This window comes from Echinops telfairi, unplaced genomic scaffold, assembly GCF_000313985.2.
Source record: "Echinops telfairi isolate 266 unplaced genomic scaffold, ASM31398v2 ScPeMD7_5592;HRSCAF=6446, whole genome shotgun sequence".
NCBI classification, from domain to species: domain Eukaryota; kingdom Metazoa; phylum Chordata; class Mammalia; order Afrosoricida; family Tenrecidae; genus Echinops; species Echinops telfairi.
This window is the reverse complement of record NW_022109491.1, coordinates 51,859,299-51,874,932: the sequence shown is the minus strand read 5'-3', so window position 1 is coordinate 51,874,932 and position 15,634 is coordinate 51,859,299. Positions and strand designations below refer to the sequence as shown.

Genomic DNA, 15,634 nt, shown 5'->3' with positions numbered 1-15,634 from the left:
CAACAGAGTAAGACATCCAAAGGTGGTCGCGGATGTCACTGATAAGGATTCCCAAAGACCAGGAGAATGAGGCTGGTGAAGTGGGCCAAACATCTCCTTCCTGGACTTACTTTGGAGCTTCCAAGTTCCTTCTAATTATGAAAAGCAACATTCCTTAATCCCAGTGCGTCTCAACATGTGGCCCTAACTTTCTCAGAATCAAGAAGGAACTTACAAAAATCTTGCTTCCATCCTAAACCCATCATTCAAAACAAATGAAGTCGTGCCCAGTATGCTACATCTTTCACAAGGACCCAGCAGGGATCTGATACCTATAAAGGTTGGAGAAGTGTTGCTTTATCTCCAGCTCTCCACAAAGTGGATGTAGGACTTAGAACCCCCAAAGGGGTCCAGATTCTTAGACTCTATATCCACAGAGACTAGTGCCTTCCTTTTTTCTGGACATGGTCCATCTTGTTCTGCTCTTTACAAGCAAAGAAAAGTCCTCAGGCATGCAGGAAGGGACTGGTCCTTTTTGCAGTGGCAAGGAGAATCGCTGTGCCACAAGCCACCAGTGGCAAGGAGAATCGCTGTGCCACAAGCCACCAGTGGCAAGGAGAATCGCTGTGCCACAAGCCACCACTGGACTCAAGTTCTACCTTGGAAAAAGGAATTTGCTCCACCAAGGTGACCTGCACATGAGCCAATGCAGACACCAATGGGAGCGTGCTGATACCTTGACAGCAGTGTACATCATCATAAATCCCCAAGTCATCAGCAAACTGTTTAGAGCTATATGGAACACAGTGGTGCTACCAGTTAGGGGCCAGCAGCTGGCCACACTGGATCAACAATCTCATTTGATGGCAACACAATGCCACATCACCACCCCTTGGGCCAGGCCTTGTAAGGCCTCTCCCCAAGGCTCAAACAGCTGGGCCTTTCCTTGGCAGTTGGCAGACCCAGAGATGCCTCTTCCCAGAGGCAATCTGGCCCTGGAACTGGCAGGTTGAGAAGCTGCATCCCACGGCTTTATGCGTCAGGAGGAGAAAGTGGTCTAGATTTTCGAACTCTGTTGAACTGGAATCCCTTCTTTCCTTAAAGCTGCTGGACCATCTTCAGAAATTCCCTACGGAAGACACCACTACTGCGGTACTGGAGCTGACACCAGTGAATCATCCAGAAAGCTAAACACTAGGATACTGATAGCCAATGCCCTCGAGGCTCAGACTCCTGCCTGAGGCTCATTCATCCATTTAGTCATTAATGGGTCCGTGCTCATTTAGGCTCGAGGGAAGCACGTTTGAATTGTGAGATAGTAAACGGCAGAAAGCAGGTTAAGAGAGCCATAAGAGAGTTGCTGGGTCAGACTTTCTCCACCGCTCACCTCCACGCATCCCAGGGGTGCTCAGCGACCTCCTTCACCTTGGGCCACCTCTCCTTCAGAGAGCTCAACTCCACCCCCTCCTTGAAGGATCCCCCCCCTCTTCCCAATCCAGGAAGGTTCAACCCCAAGCAAAACCAGAATCATTGTCTTCTGATGGATCCCGACCCTGCAGGGCAGAGTAGAGCGACCCCTAAGGGTTTTCAAGGGAGTAAATCTGCAGACTGCAAATCTTCCAGAGCAGGGAGCAGCTCCTGAGTTAGGAGTTGGGCATCCTTCCCTTAGTAGCAAAGCCTTTAACAGTCACAAGGGCTCCGCCTCCCTCGCCATCTCTCAAGGCCAAGGCCTCAAAAATGGGGGCAAAGGAAACGTTGGCGGGGGCGGAGGGCGGAAGAGTGCCTGGAGTTTTAGCTGACTCAGAGCAAAGTTGCCCAAACTTGCTAGGAACCGCCGCCCCTCCTTGCCTTTGTTTTTCCTCGCAGGATGGAAAATGAATTTCGATCACTGCTCGGGAGCCTGCCAAGTAATTGGAAAGCATGTTGAACAATGTGTTTGGCGGGAGAGCGGAGGCAGGTTTTTCTGTTACTTCGGCGGCTCCCAGGGGCGGCTCAGCGCCTGCTACGGCGCTCCGCACCCAGCTCGGGTCCCAGCCGGGCCCCAGCCCCCGGCGCCCCAGGCCCAGCGGCTGCGGCCTTTCGGGACTCCCAGACACCCCAGGGTGGCATTTGAGTCTGCAGGGAGGATCAGCCGAGGGCCCAGGAGTCGCAGGTCCGCCGCCGGGCCCCACCCAGGCCCTGACCTTCATGAATCCGCAAAAGCAACAGCCCCAGGTGTGGGGTAGGGGGTGATGTCCCTGGGACACAGCTCGCATCAGACTGGCTGGATTTCCAAGCAGTTGGGGTGATGGGGGAAGGATGGAGCCGACTCTAGTGCTGTGACAGTCGCACCCATCGATGAAACCCAAGGCACCCACTCCAAAGTTGTCACTGAGAACGCGGCTAGGGGAGCAAACTGCCAGGGACACCCTGCCACCTCCCCTGCGGCAGCTGGGTTTTCAATTTCTGGCCTCAAGAGCCTCAGCCCAGAGCCTGCATCTGGGGGAGAGTGGAGCCTGAGAGACAAAGCCCGATGTACCACAGTCGCAGGCAGAGGTAGGGGTGAGGGCTGCAGGAGCTAGGGGTCCAGGTCTCCCGGCTGCTTCTTCAACGTCTCCCTCTTTCCTACCTGCCGGCCTCAGGCCTGCATCCTGCGTGCTCGTGGGCAGAGGAGCCTGGCCTCAGGCCACCTTAGACTTCTGTAAGAGACAGTCCGCTAGGACTTAGTCCTGTCCAAACCTTGCCCTCCGCTCAGCGCCCAGCCTTTGCAGGTAAGAGCATACGGCCCCTGTGAGACCAACCGTGCACCTCGTTCTGCTGAGAACTGGTTTGGTCCCACTGCCGAATGGTCTGCTCCCACGCATGTTCAGGGAAATCCGTGGATTGAAGACTTGAACCCATCCCACCAGCTCCGCCCCACTTCCAGGAGCTGGAAAACCCAAGCCCCTTGGATTGGCGTGGATTCTGACTCACTCACTGCCCCTATGGGAGAGAGTAGAAATCCTCCTGAGGCTTTCAATTGCGGGCCTTTCCGTTAGCAACCCAGCGCATTTCACCTCCCCACTCGGGTCTCAACTCACAGAAAAGCACTCCTGAGGCTTCTGCTCCACACCTGATGTGATCCACAGGGCTCCTAGCGTCTCTGTTCTTCAAGCTCGGCGCCTTGAGACGCCAGAGGGCAGAGAGTAGGCGTGGGAGGCTGTCCCTTTCTGCACTGAACCCAGCTATGAAGTTATACACAGAAAAGGGTAGGCCAACCCCCGCCCCCAGTCACCATTATTATCACCAGCACCACCACCAGCACCACCACCAACAACCACAGCGGCAGCAGTAGTGCCAGCACTGCCAGCAACAAAAATTAACTCCTGGCCCGAGACCTTAGAATGTTCCAGCCTGACCCACTCTCCCTAGACCTGCCCATCCATCTCCCTCACCCCCCATCCCCCAACAAAGGGATCTGTAACCGACAAAGCCTTTATTAGCACTTTCAGCTCCATTTAACTACAAAAATGGCTTGGTCACAGCTGAGTAGTCCCAAATTTGCCAGTGATTTCCTTTTAATTTACCATGGCTCAGTCCCCCTGTAATACAGGTAGAGGAGGCATATTTGTTCCCAAACTCCCCTCCCGGGGTTAATCATGCACAGAACAAAACTCCATCTGAGCTACTTAATGATTTCATTTCCACCCTAGGTTGGAGGCACTGTGCCCACAATATTAATGTAGGCGCTCTCTCCCCACACCCCAGATGTCTGCATGTGAGAAAGCACACGGGAGCTTATGAGCTCCCAAACGATTACCTCCCAGGTAATAGCAGCAAACAATAGGTTTCATTTCCTGTCTGCGTGTGCCGGATTCTTCCTCTCTTCCAAATGCCAGAAACTAAAGCTCAAGCTCAGGGCACATTGCCCTCCGGCAGAAGTCTTTCTTGATCAGCCTCTTTCTGAACCTCTTCCCTGTGGGTCCCTAGCCAAGTTTCAGGGGGCATTTGGCATTTTCACCTGCCCACCTCTCAACCTCCTGTAACTCCCTCCACCATACCTATAATCCATGCACAAGTCCATAAAAGACCCTTACAGCTCCCTTGTCTCCCTATGTGGGTAATCCTTTTGTCCAGAATGCTGTCCCTTGTGACCAGGGCAGGTGGTGTCTCTGAAGTGTTGCTTAGCCATCACTTCCTCTGGGAAATTAAGTTGGCACTTTTTCTCTCAATCAGAGAACGCCGCTTCTACCTCTGTTCTACCGTGTGTACTCCTGACTTGTTTCTCACCCAGTTTAGCGTGACTTGTCTGCACATGAGGCCCCTTCATTACTCTGTACTCCCTGAGGACCCGAAAGACTCTCCCCCAGATTCTAGCACAAGGCCGGGGACAAGTATTCAGTCCACGCTCTGTGAATGGATGCCAAATAAACAAACCCACTGTTGTCAGTTGACCCTACCCAAACTGATAAATCTTTATGATAGCAGACAGCCTCGGCTTTCTCCCATGGAGCGGCTGGTGGGTTTGAACCAGTGCCCTTTCAGTTAGTATTCCAATGCCTCACCCATACCACCACCACCACTGGGGCTCATTACCACCATACCACAAACCACTGCCATCAAGTCGGCTATAATGACTCCTAGTTAATCTATATATGTAAGCAGATCTTATATTTAAGACTATTTTGTATTCGACTGTTTAAATCTATAGGGACTCTCAGCAACCCTCAAGGACAGTGCACACGTGGCCCTTGGGTTTCTGAGGTTGTAAATCTTTACAGGAGTAGAAAGCATCACCTTTTTCTGGTGGATTCAAACTGCCAAGTGTGTAATCCTCTAGGCCACCCTCTGCTTTAGAACAAGGATAGAACTGCCTCTGTGGGTTTCCAAGAGGGTCACTCTTCGTCAGAGTAGAAAACCTCCTCTTTCTCCTGGTGAGTGGCTGGCAGTTTCAAACTGCTGACCTTGTGGTTAGCGGTTACGCCCAATGGAAACTGTACTGGAAGTTGTGGCATAACTTCCCAGTGGGAACTGTGTGCGTTTGCATGGAAACAGCACCATCTGGTGGTTTCTCGCAGAAAACCTCCATCAGCAACAGAAAGGTCTTCCCCTTTCCTAAGCACCTACCACCACCAGGCTGGGAGGAAGAGCTCCTACAGGACCCACTGCTCCTCACCCAGCTGGCCTTCCAGAGCCACGATGGGGGCTGGACACAAAGTCACCCCCAGAACTTCCCTCCCTTTTCCCTCGTTCCCTGAAATCAAAGCTACTTGCAGCCCCTGAACATCTTGGGCCCTTCCTTGGTAGCAGGCCTTTGGCACTTCATTTCTTTCAACATTTTTTTATTGTGAATTAGGTGAGGGCTTACACTGAAGACTGTGTTTTGTGTTCAATAGTCTAAACCATTCATCAAACTCTCTAACCGCTTACCCTACCTCATACTTCCTTTCTTGACCTTGTGCATTCTCCATGCTCTCAACTTGGCGTATGTCTGTGCGGCCAAGCCCTGGACGGCCATTCGCTCATTTGCTGTCACCAAGATGTCTCACATGTACCTATGCCCATGAGCCCACCTCGCACACCCTTAGATCTGCACATCGGCACACAAACAGCACACTGGCAACCCTGGACTCCCTGGGCTCGTGCTTCCCCCTCATTTTCCACGTGCATCCATCGTCGTCTCACCTTGGTTTCTTCTCTTCCATTCTCCAAGTGTGTCCGTCTCCCTCCTGGGACTCTGCATCTGCGTCCATTATGCACTAAATTGTTACTGAGGTACCAGATATAGCCAACCCTTCCCACTTGAATCATGGTAAATATGTACCTCTGTGATAGTAATTACATTCACTACCATCCCAGGAGAGACCAATCCCTGGAAAAGAACATCATGCTGAGTAAAGTTCAAGGGCAGAGAAACAGAGGATGGCCCTGAATGAGATCACTTACACAGTGGTCGCAGCATCACAATGATGGGCATACATAAGTGTGAGAGTGGAGCAAGAGGAGGCAGTGTTTTGTTCTGTTGTACATAGTGTCGTTGTGTGTTGAAGTGGACTCAATAACACCTAGCATCATCATCACCACCACCACCACCACCACCACCACCACCACGATCACCACCATCATCATGACTGTGGGGTCACTATTAGTCAGAACTGACTCAATGGTAGTGTGTTTTAAAGGAACTATCCAGTTCCAAATGTTTTCCGGCCCCTGAACAGAAACTGACTTCAGCAATCACTCCTTTCTTCCTCGCCCAGTCCTTTATAACTAATTTGTCTTTATGAATTTGCCTTTTTGACATATTTAATATAAGTGGGATCATGCACTATTGATCCTTTCACTCTGTGTAATATTTTCAAGGTTCATCCATGTAAAAGCATGTAGCAGAACTTCACTTCTCTTTATGACTGAATCATATTCTATTCTATGGGTGGGCCTTATTTTGTTCATTTGGGGGCATTTCTGTATTCTCACCTTTTGGCTAGTGTGTACAATGCTGCTGTAATCCTTGGTATACATGTATCTGTTTGAATTCCTGTTTTCAAGTGTTTGGGGAACATATCAACTGGACTTACTGAGTGATAGGATCACTCTATATTAAGCTACCAAACTGTTCTTCAGAGTGGTTACATCATTGTACCTTCCCATGAGTAACGAACAAGGGTCCCAGTGTCCCCACACCCTCACCAACACTGGCCTGTGCTCCTGCCAGCCACTGCTCAGATCAGAATGTCATCATCTCATTGTGGTCTCGAATCGAATTTTCCTAAGAATTAATGGCATTGAGCATTTCTTGTGTGCTGGGCATTTGCCGATCTCCTTTGGTCGTTAAGTTGTAGGACACCTCCTATGTTCTGAATATTAAGCCCTTATTAGAGATATATGATTCCCAAATATTTCCTCTAGCTGTCTCTTGATAAAGTCCTCTGATGAACCAAACTTCTCTATGTGGAATCACTTTCTCTTCAGGATATCCGACATATGGACCATCAATTCTAAGACAAGGCCTGGGTCCTTGGTGAGGAGGTCACCCTCAGAACAGCCTCCTCTTGGTAGGTCTTTCTCCTGCTCTCCTGTACAAGCTATAGTGATGGATTTGCATTTACTCTATCACACCCTGCTCCTCTCTTCACCTCAGAGCTCCCTCGGCCTGGTACTTAGTCACCTTCTCCTCCTCCTATCTTCCTCTGTAGTGCAGGCAGGCAGGCAGAAAGAGGCTTAAGAGGGAAAGACAGGGGAGGGGAAGGTGTATGTGTCCTGACTCCTGGGAATAGTGTGCTGCCCTACCTCTCCCTCTCTCCCTCTCATGCTGTCTGGCTGGCCTACTTCCATTACTACCACCACCACCAACGGAAGTCACCCCTCACCTCAGTATAGTGCTACAGTGTATGGGCATTAGAGTACAGGGCACTGCTCTACCATGAGACTCCCAATATTCAGTCCCTGGCTCTGCCACTTAACCGCTATATGACATCCATAAAATTACTTACTCTTTCTGAACTTTCAATGCCTCACCTGCACTATGGGGGTGACAACTTAATAATAATAACAATGACAAAGTTTTCTTTTCTAATCAGGGCAAGTACTTCTCTTTACAGAGTTAGGAACACTGTGACGATAATTAGTTCATTTAGTATTAGGCTACTCTATGAAAATAAAAGATGTGGATAGGAAGGGGGGAAAATGAAGAGCTGATACCAAAGGCTCAAGTAGAAAGCAAACGTTTTGAGAATGATGAGGGCAATAAATGTACATATGTGCTTGACACAATGGATGGATGGATGGATTGTGATCACAGTTGTACAATCCCCCAATAAAATGATTTAATTAATTTTTTTTTTAATTTTAAAAAGAAAAAAATATTTCCAGGCCAAGCCAAGAGCCCAGCCATCGTATAGCAGAGTGGCTGAGAAAATACATCTTGGACCCAGAAGACTGAAACGCTTACCCATGGTTCACTCACTCACTCTTCCATCATGAGATTTTAGACAAGGGACTTAACCTCTTTACATTATTTCTTCTATAAAATAGAGCAAAATGGCAGTAGTGAGAGCTCTAACAAAATGATTACAAATAAATAAATGACAGTAGTAATAGCAATGATGACGATTCAAGTAGTATCTACCTCAAATGGGCTGCTTGGAATGAGTTCTGGGATACATAGAAAGTACTTAGATAGTTCTATGTGGTTGTGGACTACCAACAACTCACGGCAGTCCGCCAGGCACAATAAGATTTAATTGTTTGATTCACAGGGATTTTATTGACTGCTTTTTGGTTAAATCAACAGACTTTTCCCCAACTCCATCTTACTCTGGAAGCTCTACTGAAACGTGTTCACCATCATAGCAACACACAAGCCTCCCCTAACAGATGGGTGGTAGCTGCACTTGAAATACATTGGCTAGAAATCTAACTGGGGTCTTCTGCGTGTAATGTGAGAATTCTACCACGGAATTCCAAAGACCTTAGGTGGTACTTACTCACTGCCATCTGGTCAGTGCTGACTCAGAGGACCCCCGTGGGTTTCCAAGACTGATTGCTTACAGGAGTAGAAAGCTCAGCCTTGCTCCCTTGGAAGCTGCGGTGGTTTCAAACTGTGGGTCATGTGGATCGAAGCCCAATGTGTAACCACGATGAGCACCACACAGTGGTAAGTGCTCATTGACATCAGCCTTTATTGTAGCCCATGCTCAGTATCTTTTTAATAGAATAAACAAGCCACACTCCCCCCCAGCAAGCCCTCCCTAGCCTACCCCACCCCCAGTGCAGGTTAGAAGCCCTCTTTATGTGCTCAGAGTGCCCCTCACCCCCAGGGCCTGTTTCACCCCAAGTTGTAGCAGCGGTCAAGCAACTCTGTCTCCTTGGCCACACTCCAGAGCCAGGCCCACGTAGCCAGCAGCATCTAACAATGAATCGATGAATGACACAGCACCCATACCCAAGACCCAAGAATGGCTCTTAAATAGCATGTCTCTTTATTAGCAGTTTAGGGCACCCACTCTCACAATAAACGATCTACTGCTGAGACCCCTCTGCCCAGGTCTCAATGTTCTGGCCCCTCTTCAGATCAAAGGAAAATAGATGCGCTTACACAGGCCACTTCCATGACCTTGAGGTATACCAACCTGTAAACAGAGAAATGCCAATGAGATTAGAACATGTACAAAAATAGAGACTCTCTGAGGCACAGCCCCTAATATCTCTCTCTCTCTCTCTCTCTCTCTCTCTCTCTCTCTCTCTGTCTCTCTGTGTGTGTGTGTGTGTGTGTGTGTGTGTGTCTCTGTCTCTCTCCTTGCTAGGCAGAGGTATAGCTGAGGCCTGGGCCCTGGTTCTTTTTAATGAAGTCAACCCTGGCAAGTTATTTATCCCTAAAGGAGTCTCAGCCCTAAGAATCTGCTCTTAAGGCTGATCAAATTGAAATCCTATTACAAATGTCTTTTTCAGAATGTGACACAAAAGAAATGCTTACCAATGCCATCATAACCTCTCCATGGCCCCCATTTTTAAAAGTCATAAGACTTTTAAAGACCTCCCTGACTACCTCCTGATGGGGGGCCTCCGTGATGGATCACCCCATCACTAGCCTTTTATCCATTGCTATGATCACTCAATACCGAGTGCAAGACCACAAAGTCAAACCAAACTCACTGCCATCAAGTCCATGCTGACTCGTAGCAACTCTGCAGGACAGGGTAGAACCGTCCCTGTGAGTTTCTGAGTCTGTAACTCTCCGGGAGCAGACAGCCTGGTGTTCTGGAATGTTGACACTGGAGTTAGCTGCCAAACAGTAACCACGGCATCACCAGGGTTCCTTACTGGGTGCAAGGGTGGAGGTCAAATGACCCAAAGTGATCTCCCAAAACTCTCCTCTTCTACTTAAATGCTGTCGAAAGACCAGCAGCACATTACCAGACAGCCATCGGAAAGGCACAATCACGGGCCCCACTGCAGACCAACCAGGTCAATACTCGAATTTCCACCAGCTCTCCCAGGATCCCAAGACAAATGTTTGGCCTGTGGCACCACAATTGGGAGAGTCTGAAGCTCAATGTCAAATTCTGCCAGGAAACTGAGAGAACCTTTTAGGAGTATAAGGAAGCTGCCATCCATCCTTGTTGGCCCTGAGTTCAGACCCCCCTTATCAAATCCCCACGGCCCTTCGCCCCGTTTTTGCTGCTCAGCAGAACTCTCTGCTCTGTTCAGCCCTCTCACCTGTCATTCTTAGCAGTCTGAATAGGAAGATGTGACATATGGGCTATGACCCGAATCAACTGCCAGGTGCGATATGCTACAAAAGAACAAAAAAGAAAGAGCAAGGGGAGGTGGGGGATGAGCCAGAACCTGCACAGGGCATGCTAGTCATGGCTTGGAGGGGGTGTGGGCCACACCAGGGGCTCCTGACCAGTGGGGGCCTGTGAGTAGAATCTTACAGAAGGCATTCGGCTGGACTGGGTCCAGGCCGGCTGGGGAAAGGGGGCTTCGCCGGGAGATGAGAGGCCTTTGTGACTGCTTTTCTCTGATTTTGCACTCAAAACAGAGCACAACTGGGATTTCGTAAGAAGTCCAAGACCCACTCCCAGTCCTATCTGTCTCCATTGAGGAGTTTGCACCATGCTGACCAGGATGCTTACCTTCGTCGCACCTGCTCTATCCGGTCTCGAATCGCATCCTCTCTCACCTCACTTGGAACTTGGAAGATTCGGGTATGACTGCAAAAGGCCATTCAAACACAGGGACTCCTGAGTCTTGTCTGCCCCGCCCCACTCCCACCCCCAGCATGGCCCCGCCCACTCCCACCCCCAGCATGGTGAAGCTGCTAGACTTGGGGTTACATGAATACTGGGTCTGGCCCCCATCACCATGAGCTTCTGAACTGACCTCTCACCCCTCTTGTACAATAAGCCCCCAGATTTTTTTATTTTGCTAATCCAGTACCTGCCACACAAAATCCACTGCCATTGAGTGGATCCCTACTGGTGTAGGACAGAGTGGAACTGTCTTCATGGTTTCTGAGCCTAAATTTTCACAAGAGCAGGTGGCCCCATGTTTCGTCTGAGGAGTGCTTGCTGAGTCTGAAGCACCTGCCTTGTGATTACCAAGCCAATGCTTAGAGACAGTGCAACTAGGGCACCTTCAAATGCTTGCAGCTTCCCAATAATCTTAAGCATCTACAAAGGGTTCTACGAGGGCAGAGGAATCAGAGAGGTTAAGGACGTTGGCTAGAATTGCACAGTAACAGTCGCCTTATAAGGTGCAAGCCACACCTTCTGAAGTCTTCTCCAACTTCCTTGGCAGTTCTCAGTGCAATGCCAAATTCACTGATACATGGAAGTGACTGTAAACCAAGTCAGCACACATATACCCAAAGCCAAACCCACTGTCGTCAAGTCAGTTCTGACTCATAACAACCATACCGGGCACAGAAAAACTGTCCCTTGGGGCTTCTGAGACTGTAAATCTTTACAAGAGTAGACAGCCTCATCTTTCTCTCTCAGGTCCCCCTTGGGTTTGAACCACCAACCTCTTGGTTAGTAGCCCAATGCTTACACACCTATACGACCAAGGAGGGTTTGAAAGAGGACAGAAGGTGTGGTTTGGGGCTCATTGTTGATTTTTTTTTAATAACAAATTCCTCTTTATTCATAGAGTTGTTAATAACCACTAAGAAATATTCAAATTGATGTTGATTAATTTTATCCCGCTTCATTTGCCTTGCTGCGTATAATCCCCATCGTAGTCTTTCGAACTCCATGCTCCACTCCTCCCCTAAGGAAGGCCGCATGTTTGGTGAATAGCCCACTTCTAGTTCTGGTGAAGGTTCCTTCTCTATACAATGCCTGACCCTAGGTGCTTTGAAGTTTTCAAAGGTGGGGAGTGCTATAGCATGGACACTGCCTCGGGAGATGCAGGCTGGGGAGGAAGACGCACTCATAAATATTGCTCCACAAGGTAGACCAGCAAGGTAGGTGCCTAAAGAAGCTGATCGAGGAGGAAGGGGTTTCAGAGGAGCCAGCGATTGCTTCATGTTTGAGGGGATGAAGGGGAGCCTCCGAGAAGAAGGGGCCCTTAAGCAGGGGGATCTGGCCAGGGGAGTAGCCCCAGGGGATGGAAGAGGGTTAGAACTTTCAGATGCCCCACCATCTTGAAAACTACAGCTTAGCCACTTCCTGCCCACTTCCGGAGCTAGCGAAATAAATATTCCGCCTAAAACCTCTCCCGAGTACACTCACTCCTGTCTAGCGGTGCTCTAACGGCTACACCCGTGTTTTCTAAACCTCTCACACTTTGTCTGCCTCGCTAGCCTTTTCTCCTTGAAGTTGGAAGGTAAGTTCTATCTCTTCTGGAGAGCTTGGCAGTTAGTTAGTGGTCAGCACATGGCTATCAAACAAATGAATACTCAAGAAAGGGCTATGTATGTCCTGACTACTTGGTAGTAAATCGGAAAGGACGTTTGAACTAGCGCATTGTGCAGACAGCAGCAGAGCTTGTTTAGTTTTAAGTCTCCATAGAACTTCTCCATGGAGAACTACATAGATCATTGGCTGTGGCTCCTACAGCATCTCTCAGATATTTACTCTTTATGAGGCACAGCTAAGATGTATAAAATGCTGGCAGCTCTGGCCACATTATCGAAACCAAATAAGGCCGCCACATCGAGGGTCCCGTGGTGCTGCCCAGGTAGGCCCTGGGCAGCCTCCTCAAACCCCTTGCCAGGGAGTGCCTACATTCCTTCTGTTTTGTTTTTATTCTACATCAGAATTCTATTTTAAGATGCTGGTGCCACTGGGTTGGATAAACCTATGAAAAACCTTTATGTGGAAAGAAACACATAGTTTTCGAGACATATAAGGCTCTCAGTCGCAGAGAGCAAAGATAGGCGTGGGGGCTTGGGAGGACAGAAGGCAGTAGCAATGAGAGCAAAGACACCTGTAAAGTTCTGTCAGGAGAGTTTAACCTCCCACACCCTCTCCTGGGAAGGATGTGGCAGAGAGGGACCAAGAAGTCCTGCCCTGCCCCAAGGAACCCAGTCCACCTTTCAGTCGGCCTCCTTCTGTCTAAAGGGTCCGCATGCTCAGGGCCAGAAGGGCAGTGGGGCTGCAGTTCACAGTGCAGGGGCCCTGCGTGAGGTCAGGCACACAGCCCTAAGCCGGCGCATACGATTTTTGACTAGGACACTGAGAAATCTCAATACCTCAGTGGAGGGGATGGCTGTAGCTTTTGCATTTTAAAAGCTTATTTTCCTTTAGCTCTTTAAAATCCAGCCCCTTCTAACAATTCAAGTGCAAAATTAACAGAAGTGTAAAACTTATTCAAAAGCATTTAAGAAATGGTGAGCAGGCCCCGTTTACCAGCCCCTTGAGTCATTTAAAAATGTAGGAATCCACTGGGGTTCCAAAAGGGTAAAAATATTCCCTAACACCCCAAAGCAAGGCGAGCCATTTCCAAGCCAAAGAAGGCAGCCCTAGAGGAGAGTGTTCATGGGCTTGGTTCACCTTGATGCCTGAAAAGAGGATTCACATCTTCCAAATGGGTTATTTTACCTCCATCTTATGAACTGGATTCTAGTTCTCTCCTCCAGAACCTCTTGACTCGGGTTTGATAGCAAATCAGACTTTGAGAGATGGTGCTTCACCTAGGAAATCCAGTCAGAATCCGCATGATTTGTCAAGTCTCAGATAAGTCTCCTCTCCACCTCCCACCATCCACTCCCCACCAAGCCCCCATCTTAGAATTATTTCTAATACCTCTTCCCATCCCCCACCCGACTGCTAGCCTCAGACTTGTCAGTTACCACATCTCTGGTCACATGGATGTCTTGGCCATGGGTGGGAGAGTAGTTGCTGGATAGCTTTTCCTTTATGCCTTGGGAAGCCTCCTCTTCAGTCTGAAATGCGAGCACTTTCCTCGGAACCAGTGTCATTCTGCAGCCTACCCGACTTCTGTTCTCACCCCCACCCCCTTTTCCTCTCCACGACAACATAGCACACAAACCCACTTCACACCTCTTGGCTCCTGCCAAAAATGGAATCAACTGCAACTGTCCTGAGAGGTGCACTAGGTCTCTGGTTCCCGCCCCCGGCTATTGCAGAGACATCAGTGAAGCAGAGGTAATGCTCATATATCCGCTCAACCCAGCGCTGGGGGACTGAGGGGCCCACGAACATCTCTTACAAGGAAGCCAGCCTGTGTCCTCTAGGATAGTCGGGTGAATAAGATACACTGCTGGGAGGGTAGCTTGGCAAAGTTCAACATCATATTAAGCCAGCGACTTCAGTTCCCAGTCCTATGGAGAGGTTAGCCGCACCCTTGCACCCGCTCTAGAAGGGTGACTAATGGATCCGACGGGGCCTTACTCACTTTTTTCAACCAGTGCTGTACCACAGACACAGCCTCGCTTTCCACAACTTCAATGTCCTGCAACAAGTCGGGAAAGCAGAGCTTTTAGAATAGAGGGAAGCCCAGTTCCCTCTCTCTGCATCTTAAGACAGAGTGGTATATTACAAGATCGCTCTGGAAAGACAGAAGGGGGTGCCGAGGAAGAAAAGATATGTGAGGAAAAACTTTACCTGGCTGTCACCAACCCCACTTACCGAACTCATTTTTGGTGGGAAGGGGAAGCCTACACCTTTTCGGGCAAGAACATACATAATCCATGTTGTAATGATCATATTTAGACTGACACTAGGTCTCCTTCTTGGCTCCCTCCTCCCATTGAAGCTGCCTCCAAATGCCTATGGAATAGCGAGGTCATCTAAGGGAGTGAGCACCTGATTGGCTGATCATTGATGATGTCACAATGAGTACCCTTCATCTCCAGGGTCAAAGTGGAGATGAAAAAGAGAGGTCAGAGGGTGCCGACCAACAGAAACATGGGTGAAGGGAGACAGCAGATGGTGTAAGATATGAAAATAATAATAATTTATAATAATTATTATTATAATTATCAAGGGTGCATGAGGGTGAGGGGGGGAGAAAATGAAGAACTGATACCAAGGGCTCAAGTGGAAAGAAAATGTTTTGAAAATGATGATGGCAACAAATGTACAAATGTGCTTGACACAATGGAGGTATGGGTTATTAGAAGAGCTGTAAGAGCCCCCAATAAAATGATTTATTTTTAAAATGAAAAGAGTGGTCAGGAAGTTTCTACCTTACTATTGGCCTTAGGCAGAAACAGAGATAAGGGGCTGGTGGTTAGAAACAGCCAGGATCAGCCTGGGGCAAACACACAATGGAACAATAACACAAGTCATAGTAGGAAAGCCTGGGAGGGAGAAAGCTGAAGACTGGCCACCAGGCTTGAGCAAGGCTGAAGCAAAAAGAGGTTTTCCAAACGGGAAGAACAAGTATGTGGCAAACTCACCCCAGTCTCCTAAACACACAGTCAAAGCAAAGCCACAAGCACTTCCTATCCGTATCCTTCTAGACCATGGGGAAAGAGCCTGCTGGCTCCTCAAAAACACCAAGGTAGGGAAGAGAGTCCCAACAAGGACGTTTTCTTCATTTCCCTATCTTATGTATGCAAATGATTCAAGTAATTTTAAAATATATCATCTATTTTGAATCTTCTTGTGATCCCAAATACTATGTAGTTAAGTCTTGCTTCCTGCACCGATGGACGTGATCCCTGTTGGGAAACGGAGCCTTTCTTTGGTTGAGTTGAGGAAGCCATGCCCAAGTAGGCTGCGAG

The 15,634-nt window shown here is 48.8% G+C and overlaps 1 protein-coding gene across 1 annotated transcript; it reads right to left on the bottom strand.

The window, feature by feature from the left end:
• Positions 1–10,164: 10,164 nt before the first annotated feature.
• On the bottom strand, positions 10,165–14,612 carry SPATA19 (spermatogenesis associated 19). The gene is made up of 6 exons (XM_045295185.1): positions 14,535–14,612; positions 14,302–14,358; positions 13,736–13,828; positions 13,485–13,576; positions 10,575–10,652; positions 10,165–10,231 (listed from the first exon to the last, which is right to left on the bottom strand). Exons 1-6 carry the CDS (start codon positions 14,610–14,612, stop codon positions 10,165–10,167), a joined length of 465 nt encoding a protein of 154 aa, XP_045151120.1.
• Between the last annotated feature and the right edge of the window lie 1,022 nt (positions 14,613–15,634).

Excerpts from the sequence above, each read along its gene's own strand:
- SPATA19 (XM_045295185.1), bottom strand. The coding sequence starts at position 14,612 with ATGATCATTACAACATGGATTATGTATGTTCTTGCCCGAAAAGGTGTA. Across the intron at positions 13,829-14,301 it reads TACAGCACTGGTTGAAAAAA|ACTGAAGAGGAGGCTTCCCA; the intron begins GTGAGTAAGGCC and ends CTCGCATTTCAG. Across the intron at positions 13,577-13,735 it reads TCCATGTGACCAGAGATGTG|GTGAAGCACCATCTCTCAAA; the intron begins GTAACTGACAAG and ends TGGATTTCCTAG.